The sequence below is a fragment of the Schistocerca cancellata genome, chromosome 3 (assembly GCF_023864275.1).
Source record: "Schistocerca cancellata isolate TAMUIC-IGC-003103 chromosome 3, iqSchCanc2.1, whole genome shotgun sequence".
Taxonomy (NCBI): Eukaryota; Metazoa; Arthropoda; class Insecta; order Orthoptera; family Acrididae; genus Schistocerca; species Schistocerca cancellata.
The window spans coordinates 949,234,061-949,251,634 of record NC_064628.1 but is presented as its reverse complement, the minus strand read 5'-3'; the positions used below and the strand labels follow the sequence as shown (position 1 = coordinate 949,251,634).

The 17,574-nt window shown below is 46.7% G+C and overlaps 1 protein-coding gene across 1 annotated transcript in view; it reads right to left on the bottom strand.

Moving 5' to 3' along the window:
- The window catches only part of LOC126176012 (collagen alpha-1(I) chain-like), a 1,061,651-nt gene that overhangs the window by 282,137 nt on the left and 761,940 nt on the right, over positions 1-17,574 (bottom strand). The window contains exons 6-7 of the mRNA XM_049923130.1: positions 15,706-15,755; positions 8,463-8,594 (exon numbers count right to left, since the gene is read on the bottom strand). Of these exons, the coding sequence (XP_049779087.1) occupies positions 8,463-8,594; positions 15,706-15,755 (182 nt within the window). The remainder of the gene's footprint in view (positions 1-8,462; positions 8,595-15,705; positions 15,756-17,574) is intronic.

The following is a 17,574-nucleotide window of genomic DNA, read 5'->3' as shown; positions in this document are numbered from 1 at the left end:
GCAGAGCGATATGAAGTGGGACAAGCATGTAATGACAGTTGTGGGGAAGGCGGATAGTCGTCTTCGGTTCATTGGTAGAATTTTGGGAAGATGTGGTTTATCTGTAAAGGAGACAGCTTATAAAACACTAATACGACCTATTCTTGAGTACTGCGCGAGCGTTTGGGATCCCTATCAGGTCGGATTGAGGGAGGACATAGAAGCAATTCAGAGGCGCGCTGCTAGATTTGTTACTGGTAGGTTTGATCATCACGCGAGTGTTACGGAAATGCTTCAGGAACTCGGGTGGGAGTATCCAGAGTAAAGGAGGCGTTCTTTTCGTGAATCGCTACTGAGGACATATAGATAACCAGCATTTGAGGCTGACTGCAGTACAATTTTACTGCCGCCACATTTCGCGGAAAGACCACAAAGATAAGAGAGATAAGGGCTCGTACGGAGGCATATAGGAAGTCATTTTTCCCTCATTCTGTTTGGGAGTGGAACAGGGAGAGAAGATGCTAGTTGTGGTACTAGGTACTCTCCGCCACGCACCGTATGGTGGATTGCGGAGTATGTATGTAGATGTAGATGTAGACCTGCTGGATTGTAGTTGTATACTGTTTTCGTAATACTGCTATTTCTTATTTTATTTGGACGCTGCCACATTTGTTTCTGCAATATTTTACGTTGTCGCTGATGCTGAAAACGTTGATCTCTTCGTAATGTATACGCACTGATGTCTAAGGAATTTCATCTCCGACGCGTACATAAGGCTTTCGCCATTTTCGTAATATCCGTGATTTCCATCTATAAAGTAGGAGAGAGTGTTGTACCTGGACGACAGTGCGCCTAGGAACACTTGATGCTCACTGATACGTATGTCAGTTTAGTGACCGATTTTAGGACCACATAAAGTGAAGGTATGCACGATAGAGGCAGCATAAAGTAGCTTCCGGCGTTTTCTGCTGTTTTTGTTGTTGTGAGATATGAGCCCTTGTCTTGTACAGCGTTTATAAATACACTCCTGGAAATGGAAAAAAGAACACATTGACACCGGTGTGTCAGACCCACCATACTTGCTCCGGACACTGCGAGAGGGCTGTACAAGCAATGATCACACGCACGGCACAGCGGACACACCAGGAACCGCGATGTTGGCCGTCGAATGGCGCTAGCTGCGCAGCATTTGTGCACCGCCGCCGTCAGTGTCAGCCAGTTTGCCGTGGCATACGGAGCTCCATCGCAGTCTTTAACACTGGTAGCATGCCGCGACAGCGTGGACGTGAACCGTATGTGCAGTTGACGGACTTTGAGCGAGGGCGTATAGTGGGCATGCGGGAGGCCGGGTGGACGTACCACCGAATTGCTCAACACGGGGGCGTGAGGTCTCCACAGTACATCGATGTTGTCGCCAGTGGTCGGCGGAAGGTGCACGTGCCCGTCGACCTGGGACCGGACCGCAGCGACGCACGGATGCACGCCAAGACCGTAGGATCCTATGCAGTGCCGTAGGGGACCGCACCGCCACTTCCCAGCAAATTAGGGACACTGTTGCTCCTGGGGTATCGGCGAGGACCATTCGCAACCGTCTCCATGAAGCTGGGCTACGGTCCCGCACACTGTTAGGCCTTCTTCCGCTCACGCCCCAACATCGTGCAGCCCGCCTCCAGTGGTGTCGCGACAGGCGTGAATGGAGGGACGAATGGAGACGTGTCGTCTTCAGCGATGAGAGTCGCTTCTGCCTTGGTGCCAATGATGGTCGTATGCGTGTTTGGCGCCGTGCAGGTGAGCGCCACAATCAGGACTGCATACGACCGAGGCACACAGGGCCAACACCCGGCATCATGGTGTGGGGAGCGATTTCCTACACTGGCCGTACACCACTGGTGATCGTCGAGGGGACACTGAATTGTGCACGGTACATCCAAACCGTCATCGAACCCATCGTTCTACCATTCCTAGACCGGCAAGGGAACTTGCTGTTCCAACAGGACAATGCACGTCCGCATGTATCCCGTGCCACCCAACGTGCTCTAGAAGGTGTAAGTCAACTACCCTGGCCAGCAAGATCTCCGGATCTGTCCCCCATTGAGCATGTTTGGGACTGGATGAAGCGTCGTCTCACGCGGTCTGCACGTCCAGCACGAACGCTGGTCCAACTGAGGCGCCAGGTGGAAATGGCATGGCAAGCCGTTCCACAGGACTACATCCAGCATCTCTACGATCGTCTCCATGGGAGAATAGCAGCCTGCATTGCTGCGAAAGGTGGATATACACTGTACTAGTGCCGACATTGTGCATGCTCTGTTGCCTGCGTCTATGTGCCTGTGGTTCTGTCAGTGTGATCATGTGATGTATCTGACCCCAGGAATGTGTCAATAAAGTTTCCCCTTCCTGGGACAATGAATTCACGGTGTTCTTATTTCAATTTCCAGGAGTGTATATATAGTTCTATACATTTAAGTATAGCTTAATACAGTAAAGCTATTTGGAAGATGTTGTTAATTTGCCAATATTATAAAATTTCTTCGCGAATAAAATTCAATATATACGTATTTTTAAAAGTATATATGTAACCTGTGGACGTTTAAGCTGTACTGCGTCAGTCGTGCACCATGCTGAAGCTTCAAACGACACGTCTTCTGCCGTGGAACATGTTGTATTTGCAAGTGAACTCATTTTATTTAATGTCTTAACAGTTTTGCCGATATTGAATTTCCAATCATGTTTTACCTTGTAGGTTGTATTTAATTGCCCTGCAACAATTTTAGATCTATTTAGTTTCATCTAACTATCGTCGTCATAGATACAACTGATATCGCACTCTCGATTGTTAAAATGAAAACGAAAAGAACTTGTTTGACAGGTTTATTATCAATAACTATTTTTTGTATCTACATGCCTATTTTCCTGTGAACGTCGTTTGACGTTTTGATTCTTTTTAAGCTCACCGTATTTCAAAGAGAGCAGACCTTGCTGAGTTTGTGTGGGGGATTGCTACTTGTCTTCCATGCTCCAAGCAAATGAAAAACCCTCAAGATAGAAAAAAAGCATCTGAAATGTCCTGTTCTCATCAGTTTACACTCTTTTGGGTACAAACAACTTCTTTCCGGCATTGTAAGGCACTTTCAAAATGCATGTTAAAAGGCATAGGTCTGAGGCTGCATTTCCAGTGGATACCACCCAAGTCTTCGACTATAATTTTAGTGGGGGCTGTGTGGAGTGGACAGGAATGCTTTTTAGTTAGAAGCTCGGGGGAAAATATAGAAACGGCTTCAGTCTCAGTGGGTACAGGTCATTACTTTCCATTGCAGTTGCGGGTGCGATTTGAAATGATGTCAAGGGTATTTCAAATGGAGACGTCTTTGCTGGTGATGTAGCTCTTTGGGGAAGTACAGAACTAAAGGTGCAGGGAAGATTAGATAAATGGACCTCAACGTTTAAAGAGCTGACAGCACGCGAGAGCAAAACTGTAGCATGGCTATGAGCAGGGAACCTGCATGATGTTCTACGGAGACAAAACAAAGTGTGGAAACTTTCAGTTAGCTAGGAGGGAATAAAACTGCCATCTAGGCGTACAGAACAGACTAACAAAGGGATCCAAACTTTTTTATCGAGTGCAGAACCTTGCATGGAACAAGGGAGTTCATGTGGGAGCCAAATAGACCGTGTTTCAATCTCCTGCCGACTATGACATACAGCTTGGAACACTGTGTGCAGATTTGGGCAAGTTACAGGCATGTGAAACGAAGTTTCTGCGATCGGACTTGCAGAAAAACAGAAGAGATAAAATTAGGAAGGATGACATCAGAAGAGAGATGCAAGCGGATCTGTCAGTCTCAGTACTGCGCGACTCAGCTGGTTTGGACACGTAAGGAGAATGAAGGATAATCACTTCTAAAACAATACCTGGCCAGAGATGTGCTGGGGATAAGATCAGTAGGACGATCCTGAAAAACATGGCTGGATCAAATTAAGGAAGACCCGAAGACCAGAGGAGAAATTCGAGAAACTTTATCGAGGCCAGAAGTATATCAAGATGGAGGCAAATTGTTCACGAACGTACTACCCGGCTCTCTGGAAGCACACGGAGATGGAGATGAGAGATATGGTAGGTTGTGGTAGGTGCGAAAGATAGGATTCAGGGATGAATTCCTCGTCTGAGCGAGGAAAGCGATGAATATACGACAGGATATGGAGTGTTGGAATGGAAGTGGGAAATGCTGACACAATGAGGACAAGGCAAGGGGCCAGGCTTCTCACGAAGGGGGAAGTAATTGGATCGTCAAGTCAAGTCTACGGAACATGCGGGACAGACTAACGTTGTGAGGCGGTAGCCTGTTACCGGCCGTGTCTCGAATAGGATCCATCTTTGAATACGTGGTTAGCATATCGGACTTTCATTTCATCATTTTGCTTTCCGAATCGTTCAGTGCTCACTGTGCATTACTTGCAGTTTTACGGATATAACTCAAAGAGTGGTTAGGAAAAAGTTGCTAGTGATGTAGATGGATGATCGTACTGGATTTTGGTCTCACTTCTGGTGACATTCAGGTTTCTCAGGCATCTCGCCGGCCGTTGTGGCCTAGCGGTTCTAGGCGCTTCAGTCCGGAACCGCGCTGCTGCGACGGTCCCAGGTTCGAATCCTGCCTCGGGAATGGATGTGCGCGATGTCCTTAGGTTAGTTAAAGTAGTTCTTAGGGGACTGATGACCTCAGATGTTAAGTCCCATAGTTCTCAGAGCCATTTGAACCATTTTTTTGTTTACATCTCGGCTCGGCAAGCGGAGTGTCCTCTCACTGAGCAACAGCAGCCTTCGCAAGCTCTGCAGAGTAACATCTCGGTCGAGCCTCGTTATTCCTAGTACCTGGGATACAGGAAAGAAATCTTTGTGGCGAACGGCGTCCCGGAGATTATCCGATGGCCGCGTCTGGTCAGTGGCAGATGGATCCGCTGACGACAGCATCCAGCGCCCCACGGGCCAAAGCGCAGGGACCCGGCCCTCGTTAAAAGCATCGACGAGCGCTTGTGGCAGTCCACGGTGCAACCGGCTGCAACGTATGCTCTCGTGGCATTGTCTCTCTAAGTCAGATTCATTGCCACACGCTCAATTCGGAAGACTCTCCATAGCTCCTCCCTCGGGGTACGAGGCTGGTAACCTTTCCAAGATTTGCAGAAACTTTCCATCGTGCAGAGCAGAACGAGGAAATCTTCGCTCGGTCCCTGTCGGCTAGTGAAACTACGGTTTTCAGTGGCTGATGCGTGTTAAATTATACGGGGGGAGGCAGGTAACCACTTTCTGGGTCTCGGATTGGCGTTTCACTTAGGCCTTTTTGCTGATGGTCGCGCATAGGCTTTTGCAAGTGCTATTCCGAGGTGAGGAGGAAGGTTTTTCGCACCATAGGGAGTTAGTCGAGTTGGTGGCTAGTTAGATGAAGGAGACGGTTGGATCTCGGCCTTCTGCTAAGTCATTCCGGAGTTATACTTGACCTTTTTCGTGACTCTGAGGTTATTCAACCGCATCGGTATCGACATGCTGATTTTTTTGGCTCCATGCAGTAAACCCGCTACAAGCAGCGGCATTCTCCTTTAGCAGCGGTCGTAGCCACCGCCTTCGTCTCCAGATACTCGCCCGAGGCAGCACTGCAAATTGTGGCGCGTGCCTTCAGTTTCAGGTTATGAGGTAGAGTGGAGAGACAGCGCTTTAAACCTTGCTTTACAGCTGGGTTAGTGTTTCTCAGGCACTGCTTCAGTTACTTGCAGTCGTGCATTTTTTTTTTTTACGAGGCAGCTTTTCCTTTTTCGGGGACTTTCACCCGATAACTGCTCACGAATCAATTAATTGATGCTGTTATCACTTTTACGCCTAGTGACTATCCTAATGGTTTTGCAACTCCTGGATTCCAAATTCCGTTCCAGTAGTGTACTCTGCTGAGGTCATGCAAATTTCATATTCTACTACGGACGAAATTATTGTTTGTGTGTCCGTAAATTGTTTTGTGGCCACCATTTCAGTCGACTTGTCCAGTGGAAAGCTGGTGGTGACCGTTTGTAGTTAATTACATTGAGAGCTTCAGGTACTTGGTTTCAGCGTTTCTTATAAGCGACTGTCGGTACAGCCGTGTAATCCACGTGCTTGATGAGGGTACTTTATCACCTTTCAGGATACATTAGGAAGACCTGATCATTTGCATACCCATAGCGCATTCGCTGAGGCCGTGTCCGTGCTCACAGGACACTAACCTCTGGCAAGATGCCCCAAGTATTTCAAGAGATGCTGTAATTTAGTGAGGTGGTGGAGGATACGGGTGGCATTGTGTAATCGGTTACGTCATTGCAAGATTTGCGTCTGTGGGAGGCTGGGTGGCTGGGGGGAAGTTGGCAGTAACGGGGGGCACTTGTCCCATTGTGGAACCTGGAATACAGGCTGTTTGTTTATTGCAAAACTCTCATGCAATTCTAATTCAATACTAATCGTCTGAGATTGTACGTATCCTCAGGTTCTCAGTGTAAACTCTGGCATTATGTCGTCAAACGTGACGCAAAATAATGTGGTCTTCACAATCTGCGCGTAATTAGGTTCATTTGTTTGTCTTGATGTTCGTCGTTTGCTTTGGCTCGGAGGCCGTCTTAGAGACGTCTCACTATGAAGAACGCTAACATTTGCACAACGTTACCGAAACAGTGTCTAAGAGTTGCTGTGTCGCTCAACTGTACAACACACTGTAGTAAACCAGACCGCCATCCGATGCCATTTCCTAGAAGGAAGTGCTCCATGTCCCTACTTCTCTTCCGTACATAATTTAATCAACACAGTAGCAAAGCTTTTATCGGTACATTTATCATACTACAAGAAAAAAATAAACAAAAACAAAAAATCAACCAGCATGACATAAACCTTGGCACCTCCAGGAGTTGACAGCACGTCGTTCTTCACAGGGTGTCAACACCGGCCGACATGTAAAAATAGAATTAATTACAAAAATTTGCTACGCACTGTGTCGGCTAGGTCCTAGGCTGTTAAGGGTGGGTTCGAACGGTCAGTTTCATGGTGATTTTAACAGGTTTACTACATACACAGGCCAATGTGGGGTGTGAATTACACTCTACGTTAATTACAGGGAACACGAAGCTTCCGACATACACTTGTTCACCTAAATAATGTCACTCAAATTTTAAAAGGTATAAACGTTACGCCATAACATAGCGTCATCGTGGATACAATGTGTGCACAAAGCTTCAGTTGTTAATTATGACCTTGAATCCTTAATTGTTAACTTTCATTATGAATCCAAACAGGGAGAAGCTTCGACTTATATCTGGGTCGCTTAGGTGTGAGTGAGGAACACATTCCCATATTTATAGAAGTATTTCCTAAACAATATTCAGATGACGTCAGAGTTTTAAGTTGATTTCCTGCTCATCCACTTTTGAAGAGAGATGGAATAGGACACTTTCTGATTTTTTTTTACGTCCATGAGGAATATTTCAATTACTCAGAAGTTGTTCCTGTTTCGTGTTTTTATTTTCATTGTCGACGAAATATGTCAGGCATCTGGTTAACGCATTTTATACTTTTATTTTCTAGCTTTTTGACAATTTTGTTATATATTTTGTAGATTTAATAATGTAAAAAGGTAATGGGAATATAATAGGAAATTATTATCATAAAGATAACATCAACAGTCACATTACTATTACAAAAGGATGTACTTGGAATACACTACTGATTTATGTGTACTTTTTAGATATCATATAACCTACCTACAATAAAAACGAAGAGGATAACTATCAGTTATTTGGGATATAGTAAGTTTCGGATATCCCTGCAAAGTTTCATCCTTAGGGCATTATATGCCTTCGAACTCACTGACTCAGTTGTATAAAATGCGAAAATTACAAAATCCTGTCAGCCCACTGGTTACGTTTCTGTGGATGGACAAAGTTGTATAACGCTAACTACATGTGGACTACCATTGGAGTTGGTTTTTGACTAACTTTGCCTGCTCGGCGGCATTGTACGACGTGATACAGTGTCAACATTGTTGCTACGTTAATATGATTTACTAATCGTATTTCTACTGTAGACACAAGGAAACTATGTTTCTGTTGCTGAATTATTTTACGGGTGCATGACACGTTTCTACTTTACTGACCACACAGCTTCAGTAAATAAATACAAGTATATCCAAGCAATTTCCTGCTGAGACGGACAACAATAAAGACAATTATAGCTTAGTTATAAACGAAATAACGGGGTAGCTCTACAGTGTCAAGCATATTTTACGAATAAGATTGGCCCTGTTTGCGAATCTTTGCGAAAACTACAAAAGAGTAAATTTAAACTGACGTTTCACGAGGCTCTTCTCATGGGTTGCATGGAAAGTTCACAAAACGTGTAACAGAAATTTTGTTTTGGTATCTTTAGTCTTACCCCACAGATGAGGTGGTGGTGTGGTGATACAGGAAGAGGTGTTTACCTGGCCGCCTTCTGACATGTCTCCGAAGCCTGAGGAGAAGTCGACGGCGCCGCCCCCTGAGAAGGGGGGACCGGGGGGTCCCGGGGGACCGGGGGGGCCTGGGGGGCCACGCATCGCGTCCCCTGGCGGGCCCTGCAACACACACAGACACCAATACATCAATATAAGTCGGTACGTACAAATATAAATAAATGAGTTATTAGAAAGGATGTTTTATATAGCAACAAAGGAAAGATAGATGTTTAGGTAGGGCTTCAACTATGACACTATTCGGTAATGGATGTAAAGAATCTAATGACAATAATGAATCATGATTCTAGGGTCTGGCTTGTTCGGAATTTAGAATGTGTCTCTCATTTGCACCAGGACGTCCTCCACTTCTTTTTCCATTGTATCTGTCACCCCATGGAAACATATTCCAACTGATTATGCAGCCCTCTGCACAATATTACACTCATCGAGAGGATGAAGCGTGTGTTCAAGTTACAGCTCTATGAGTAGTAATCCCATCCAACAGAATAACAGACACGCTGTTAATATTTTCATTCTTCCTCTCGCGCACTTTTTCCTCTAATATCTTTCTTTTTATTTCTTGCATTATTTTGCCGTTACTGATCTTATTTTGTCTTCACTCAGTCTTAATGTCTCCCCACAGTATTGTCTCCAAGACAGTGAGCAGCATGTCATTAGCTCTGATAGAAATCTCTCCAGCCGTTCAGGAGTTTACGATTACATGTCTCCACTTTACCGTCCCCGTAAAAAGGGGTATCTGAGCCCAATGGAATTTGTTTCCTGGTACTAACCCATACGTGCAACAAGTTTACTGGAAACTGATATCCCAGAGCAGTTGCAAGAAAACACACACCAACGCATACGCACCCACCCATTCACACGCCCACCCATACGCACACACAATCGCACACAACACATAGCACACGCATGCATGCATACATCTTTTTATACTAATGCACATACACATGTCAGTGCCTTTACGTGGCTGCACGGGCAACGCACATATAGTTTTAGAACAGCGTCTGTTACTCGTATTTCCATTCTCTATCATTACATTTGGAGATTTGTGGTTATGCCGTCGCCAAGGTAGCCCCTGCGGGCCGGCAACACATCTAACACCACACAGGACCGAGGTTGTCTACGCCAAAGGCGTAAGCAATGGTAAACATCGGCTGTTTTGGAAACAGACATTCCGTATACTACTTCCTGCAGAGGGACTTCGGGATGGCCTGCAGAAAGTATTACTACACCAACATGTGATTGGCTGGCCAATACTATTTAAAGGCTAGAACCAGCACTGGACGTCAGTTCACGCCGAATACCGAACTCAAGGACGTCTCCGTGGAAGACTACGTCTTCGCCATCGGAATAGGACTTGGAATGTATGTGTGTTACCTCTGACACTTGTGGCAAATTTAGAAGATATCTTTTGTTGCCTCTAGTAGGAAATTCTTACTGGCTTAGTGACTGTGACTTTTCGTTGTTATTCAGTCATTTCCATGTAGACTCACGCAAATAAAAGTTGTGTTGTAAAAACTTTCAAATTGTGAGTTACAACTCAAGTGGCGACGAGTTTGTGCCTGCGTGTGTCCTCATCATGGCGGAAATAGTGCTTCAGCAGCTCATCCAAAGTGTGCACGACTTACTACAAGGTTTCCAACAGTTTTGACAGAAATCTCAGGATACATAGGAACGTTTCTTTACGGAAGTCTTGAAAAACCAGCCGGTTCCGCTGCCCCCGCCGTTTCACGCTTTCAACGAGGATACTGAAAACTGAGAAACATACGAGAAGGGGTTCTTGCAGCATTTTCACATACACCATGTTGTCCAAGAGGCTGCTCGTCTTTCCTACTTTTTGTCCTGGAACCTTTCCAAACTGTATGTTCTCTTGACGAAACTACAAACTCGACCTCCGGATTCTTTGACTTTCTCCCAGATTTGTGAGGTTCTCGTGGCTTACTACTGATGACGGTTCCACATGTTGGCTGCCCGGGTCAAATAGTACCAGTGTCGCAAGGAGGCAGGCCAATCCTATCGCTAGTGGGCAGCGGAATCGCAAGGTCTCAGCCAGAAGTGTCACTTCATCACACGGGTCTCCAAAGAATCCCACACGGGCGAGATGGTCAGCGACAACCTCATCCAGACCGCCTCTGACGCGACTTTCCGACGCGACGCCCTCATACTCGACGATCCTACTCTGGACCAGATCATTGACCTGGTATTCAAATACGAGGTCTCTACGGCGGTCGACAAGCGTTTGTAATCCTGGGCGGAAGTTGTGTCCCTGCGAGACCACGACGCCTCGGAGTGCATCGCATCGCTGGCGGAGGTGGAAGACGTTGCCGCCGTCCGTTCCGATGACTGGCGCCGGCCACCAGTTTCAGCCCAGCAGCCGCCCTGTCCAGGACTTCGCACCCTTGGCGGGCTCCGCGGGTCCGGCGCGAACCGTCCGTGCACAGGGGCCCCCGTGATTATGCCGTCGCCAAGGTAGCCCCTGCGGGCCGGCAACAGATCTAACACCACACAGGACTGAGGTTGTCTACGCCAAAGGCGTAAGCAATGGTAAACATCGGCTGTTTTGGAAACAGACATTCCGTATACTACTTCCTGCAGAGGGACTTCGGGATGGCCTGCAGAAAGTATTACTACACCAACATGTGATTGGCTGGCCAATACTATTTAAAGGCTAGAACCAGCACTGGACGTCAGTTCACGCCGAATACCGAACTCAAGGACGTCTCCGTGGAAGACTACGTCTTCGCCATCGGAATAGGACTTGGAATGTATGTGTGTTACCTCTGACACTTGTGGGAAACTTAGAAGATATCTATGTTGCCTCTAATAGGAAATTCTTACTGGCTTAGTGACTGTGACTTTTCGCCGCCAACCCCTCCAGCTACCATCCTGCCCAGGATGCTCTCAGGACCATGCACAGGAAGTCTGCCCTGACAGGTGGGTATATTGTACAGTGTGTACCCGTAACGGTCATGTCAGTTCGGTCTGCCGCTCTCGGCAGTCTCCTCATCCTCCTCCAGCCAATGACCGTCGGGGACCGCTACCCGTGGATGTCAACCAGGCGCCGTCTTCGGGCTCTTCCAAGCTGATGATCGACGTTCAGATCAACAGTCGGCCGCTGCAGATGCAGGTGGATACTGGAGCGGCGGTCTCACTGTTCAACTATTCCTCTTATGTGAAGATTGGGGCACCCCCCCCCCCCTCTGGCGCCCACACCTTGGCTCCTCCTTACTTCTAATAAGCAAGCAATCACTCTCTTGGGTCAGTTCACGGCTTCCATCCTGTATAAATCGGTTCACCGGGAAGTTATCTTTCTTGTGGTCAACAATGCAGCCACCGCGGACCTCTTTCAGTTGGATTTCTTCCGTGCCTTTGGCTTCGCCATCGATACAGTGTTCATCTGGTGTCTTCCCAGATTCCATTTCTGGCAGTCGATACCTTGTGCACGGAATTGCAGGGCCTCGCCAGGTGTCGGCTGTGCTGAAGATTTTCAGGCATCGCTCCAGCTGCTGCTCTCCCGAAGTACTTCCGGGCTCGGCAGGTTCCCCTCGCGCTCCAGCAGTCTCTTAAACAGGAACTGCACCACCTCACTATGGAGGGAATCGTCACTCTGGTCCGTTGCAGTTCGTGGGCGACACCCTTGGTCGTCCTCAATAGACCAGATAGGGTCTTGGATTTGTGGCGACTTGAAGCCTACGCTAAACCCTTAGCTACAGGTTGAAGACTATCCCCTTCCCCGTCCCGAGGACCTGCTCTCCAAGCTCGCTGGGGGACAATTTTTTTCGATCTTGCCGAGGCCTACCTCCAAATACCTTTTGATGAGCCTTCTACTCACTTGGCCATCGTCAACACACGGTTTTGGCTGTTCTGGTTGAACTTCCTCATGTATGACATCGCTAATGCACCGGCCATTTTTCAGCGTTACTTGTAACAGCTCTTGCAGGCTGTGACCGGATGTATCAACTACCTCGACGACACCATCTTCACCGCCCATACTGCGGATGAACATCTCAGTCATCTGCAACAATTGTTCCTGCGCCTGCAGACTGCGGACCTAAAATGCAATCTTGCTAAATGCTCCTTTTTTTCAACCTGCTGTCTCCTACCTAGGTCACATCTTTTCCCGAAATGGCACATCTACTACCTCCTCCCACATCTCAGCTATGGAGGCCCTTCCTTGTCCGAGCGACGTCCACCAATTGTGGTCTTCGCTGGGTAAATTTGCGTACTATCGAAAGTTCATTCCCTCTGCTGCTCACATTGCAGCGCCCCTCCATCGCCTATGCCAAAAGGCCGTGCCTTTTCATTGGTCCCGGCTTGTGAATCGGCTTTCTGAACTTTAAAGCGGGGGTCACGCTCGTTGAAGTGTCTCATGCCATATACCCCCTCTCTTCCTCTTCTCTTGGCTACAGATGCCTCAGACTATGGTGTCGGGGCTGTCCTTTTGCATCGTCTATCGGATGGCTTGGAACACCTGGTGGCATACATATGTAAATTCCTTACAGAGGCGCAGTAAATATTACAAAATTGAGAAGGAGGCCCTCGCCATAGTGTTTGCCTGTACCAAGATCCATACCTTTATGGTACGTCTTTTAGTTTAATCACTGGCCATAAGCCCCTCATGGCCTTATTTTCGCTGGCAGCCCAGTTACCCACGAAGACTTCCCACCACCTGCAGCGATGGGCCCTATTGCTTTCATGTTTTAGGTACACCATCCATTCCAGCCCACCGTCCAACATGCCAACGCCGATGCCTTGCCTCGGCTCCCCTCTGGGCAGGATTTGGCATTCGACTCATCAAGTCGATGAAGACATACAGGAGGCATTAGCAGCATTCCCGTCAAAGCTGCACGGGTGGCTGCTGCGATGGCTGCAGATCCGCTCCTGCAACTGGTGCACTGCTATGTTCTCTGCGGCTGGCCATTGCTTCCTCCATATGGCGCCCGGGATGACCTCCAATTCTTTTTCTCCATCCACCATCAACTGGTGGCCATCAATGGGGTGTCCCTCCATGCGGAACATGGCGCCAATCCACGAGTTATTGTAGCAACTTCCCTGTGGTGCTGGATTCTCAATGTCTTACATCAAGGTCACTGGGGTATCACCTGGACGAAAACCCTAGGATATCGGCATGGCGGTGGATATGGAGTACACGGTCCGGTGTTTCAGCAGTGTACCCAGGCCCTTCCCGCTCCACGCCGGTCCTTCCAATCCTGGCCAGCTGCTTCCCTCCATGGCCGCCATGTGGATTTTGCAGGACCCTTCCTCGGCGCTTACTGGTTGCTCATCACGGATGCCTACTCCCAGTTCCCTTTCATTGTCTGATGCTCCTATATCACCACAGAGACTACTTTAATGGCCCTGTCCAAAATATTTTCCATTGAAGGCCTTCCTGTCACCTTGGTCACTGATAACGGCCCGCAATTTCGCAGTCACGAGTTCGCCAAATTCTGCCATGATAATGGTATCCACCACGTCTTTACCCCGCCTTTTCATCCACAATCCAATGGCGGGGTGGAGCACCTTGTTCGTACACTTAAAACTCAGATGTAGAAGTACACGGAGGACCGTTCTCTGGAAGACGCTCTTACGTTACTTCTCAGTTCCTACAGGTCCACGTCGGTGAGTGACAGGAGTCCAGCCGAACTGCTCCATGGTCGCCAGCCTCTGACCCTACTCCATCTCCTCCTGGCACCTCGCACCCGGCCCGGTGCTTTTGGGTCCCGGCCCCACTGGCAGCTGGGGGTCGTTATCTGGCCCCGTGGTCGACAACTGTTCGATGTCCGCCTGGACGACAGGGTGATTTCGAATCACTCCAACCAACCCTGTCCTCGTTTCCTCGGCTGGCCACAGCCCCATACGCTAGCTTCTCTCTCTCTTCCGTTGCCAACCCCTTCCGTGAGGCCTCTGTTGCTGCCCTCTGGTCAGTTAGTGGGGGATGTTCCAGGAAATGGCCAACAGCCGCCGGCTACTAGCCCCGCGCCGCTGCCGCCTCCTCCGGACCTGGGGCAACCCTGGGACCTATCCACAGGATCGACTTCCTGGTCCCTTTTCGGCGCCACCCCGGTTGGACGACGCGGACGTTCCCGTGCCGCTTGCCCAGCCCACCGTCGCCTCGCAACTGCCACCACTTCGACATTCCCTCCGCATCGCACGAAGGCGGCGCCCTACTCACCGGCAGCCGGTCTCCGCCGCCACCGTGACAAGGCGCCTTAGACCACTCGGCTCTATCATTACAGATGATAGACTTGGAGAATGCCGTATGAATCGTAAGCTCACTGAGCTTTAAAGCCTAATAGTCTTAAAGGTAGAATAATTTTATCGTAATAGAGACAATAAATTTGTAGGGGTTGCACTTACAGGAGGAGGGGGGACACAAGTAGGAAGTACGTATACAGAAGGTACACTTTTTTTATCTGTTCTATGACAGTTTTTCTATTTTTCAGAGATGTTCCAATGATCGAAGAGGCCAATTAGACAACACTGGAAGCCAGAGAAAGCTGAACCGGTTCGACAGAAGTGGATAGAAAAATTCAATACACCTCCACCAACTAGACTACCAATTCACAGACTGCATGAGAAATTTTATCGAACTGCGTCTATCTGTAATGCACCAGAGTGGTCGCCCAGTGACTGTTACTACGCATGATAATGGAAATAGTAGGAGAGACTGTGTTGAGTTGGACGTTTCCCTTAGATCCTTGGGTCGTCTAATAAAACATTTAGGTTTGCAAGTGTATCGGCCAAGAGTACAACATGGATTAGTAGAGGATCCTGTGCGCTCTTTTCAATGAAAAAAAGCAAGGTCATGGCGTAATTCGAAAAGTTTGAATGACCTCTACGATCACCGGCCCTTACTCCAATCGACGTTTTCTTTTAAGAGGAGCTTGCCAAGACATTCATAACAATAAAGTACTGTGTGCAAAGTGTGCTACAGTGCGCAAACCATACTACAGGAATGTGTAAATGCTGAAGACCGGCAATTTGAGCCCCTAAGACATTGAGCACTTAAGAGATAGCACTTATTGTTATTTCATAAACCTATTTTCTATACTTTTCTATACAAAATTTCATTTTCACTTCATTACCAATCTATTTTCTGTAATAATATAATAATAATAATAATAATGATAAACCCCGTTGTATACCTAGTAAGGGGGCCCCTGTATTGTACTACTTAGTTGGTACCAAACACACTACAGGCAGTGGCACTTACCCTCGGTCCTCTGTCTCCTTTTTCACCTTTTGGTCCTCGCAGTGGAAAGTCTGCAACACAAAAAATGACAAAGATGCGTGAGAAGTTACTGTAGATTGTAAACGGTATATTAAAGTAATATAAGCTTGCATGTAAAATCTGTTAAGTGCCTTTCTACCGAACTGCAAATGCAAACAGCATCTCTGTTTCGTGGTGAAATGTATATAAAATAAATCTAACATGTATTACCGTTCACACTGATTTATCGCTGTTTGGCGATGAATCATTACAAAATTTAATTGACAGCATTTAACCCAAACCGTATCTCTACACGTTCACATTAAGAGTCCTATTCATACACAGTTAATTTTAACAAGACAGCACAGCCGATATAAGCTGATATTATTTGTTACGTGCTTTCTATTTAATTATATGTGGTAACATTTACCACTATGGACGAGTGTGCCTGTACGCTGAATTTGATATATTTTGATTCGAACGCTGACACGTAGCACACTGACAGCGACAACACACTGACAAAAGCGAAGAGAAACTTCCATCAAAGAAATAAGAAACGTTTTACGTACGCCTCAGGTTTTGAATAGTTTTCGTATTTTAAACATTCGTCTCGGTATTAAACGCCAGAACTCATTGTAAACTTCCGTCTTCAGGCACACCGGAAGTTTAGTTTTTAAAACCCTCTATTAAAACACTCGGGTCATTTCCATTCTAACTTATTTCTTTCGCTGTCAATGTAATAGTTTTTTTTTTTTTCAACTGCTCTAAATACAGAAGCTCTTAAATTGGTTCTAGCGCTCTGTTCTTAACCTGCACTATTTTATTTTTTGTAGTGTTGGCTATACGTTGCTTCACCTTACTGAATTGGATTTTCAGGCCCACTTTCAGACTTGCTGTGTTAATGCTGTTAAGTTGTGCTGAAGTTGATCAGCGCTATCGAGGAACGCCACGATGTCTTCAAGAAAATAAAGGTTTTCCGGCTGCGACACGTTCCTTTTGTTTTCCCAGTGTAGGGATCGGAAAACCCCCACAGAACGTACCGAGGATACATCTGGCGGCATGGAATCCCTGTCTAGCTCTTCTTTAATTCCAAACGTGTCGCTATTTTGATAAAATCTAATGGAAGTCGTAGCACTGGTATGTAAATTCTGCAGTATATACTCAGGTAGGTCTTCATTTCCTAGGACTGTAAATACAGACTTGTTACAACTGAATGAGTCCCAAACAGAGCGGTAATATACACTCATTGCCCCCTTTCTGAAGCTAGCTTCTTTCTTTGCCCATCTTTTCCGCGTCTCTGGTGATAATTTTCGTGAATTCCTTGTATATTACGGAGAGGAAGCAGATATGACTATAATTTTTTATGTCTTGTTTGTTTCTTTTCTTATGAAGTACAGTAAGTACGGCACTGATCCAGTTTGGGGGTCTTTCTGAAAACCATTATGCAAATTCATTTTTAATTACTTTGCCTCCAGCTTTAACCTTTTTTGATGATAATCCACAAGTCTTTCGTTTCTTCGTATCTCGAACTGCTTCTTGTACCTCAGCTGGAATTGCTTCCAACTTATGATTGCCTTAGTTTGTGATTCTTCACTTGAAATACACCGGCAGTCTTAGAGTGCTACTACAATAGTCTCTCTGTTGTCAGGCATTTCGCCGCCTGCCATTTATCCGTTGAAGTGAGGTATCTCCACACACCACAAGCTACCTTGTTTCGCCTTTTGCTCTGTTCGTATCTGTAACACCTTTCGCTGTTTGAATAAGCAGCGTTGTTACATAATTCCACCTTTTCTTTACGCCTGTATAATTTACATTTTATAACATAAATAAATTATCCTATCCTATTCATCCAATACAAAGAAAAACAGAGAG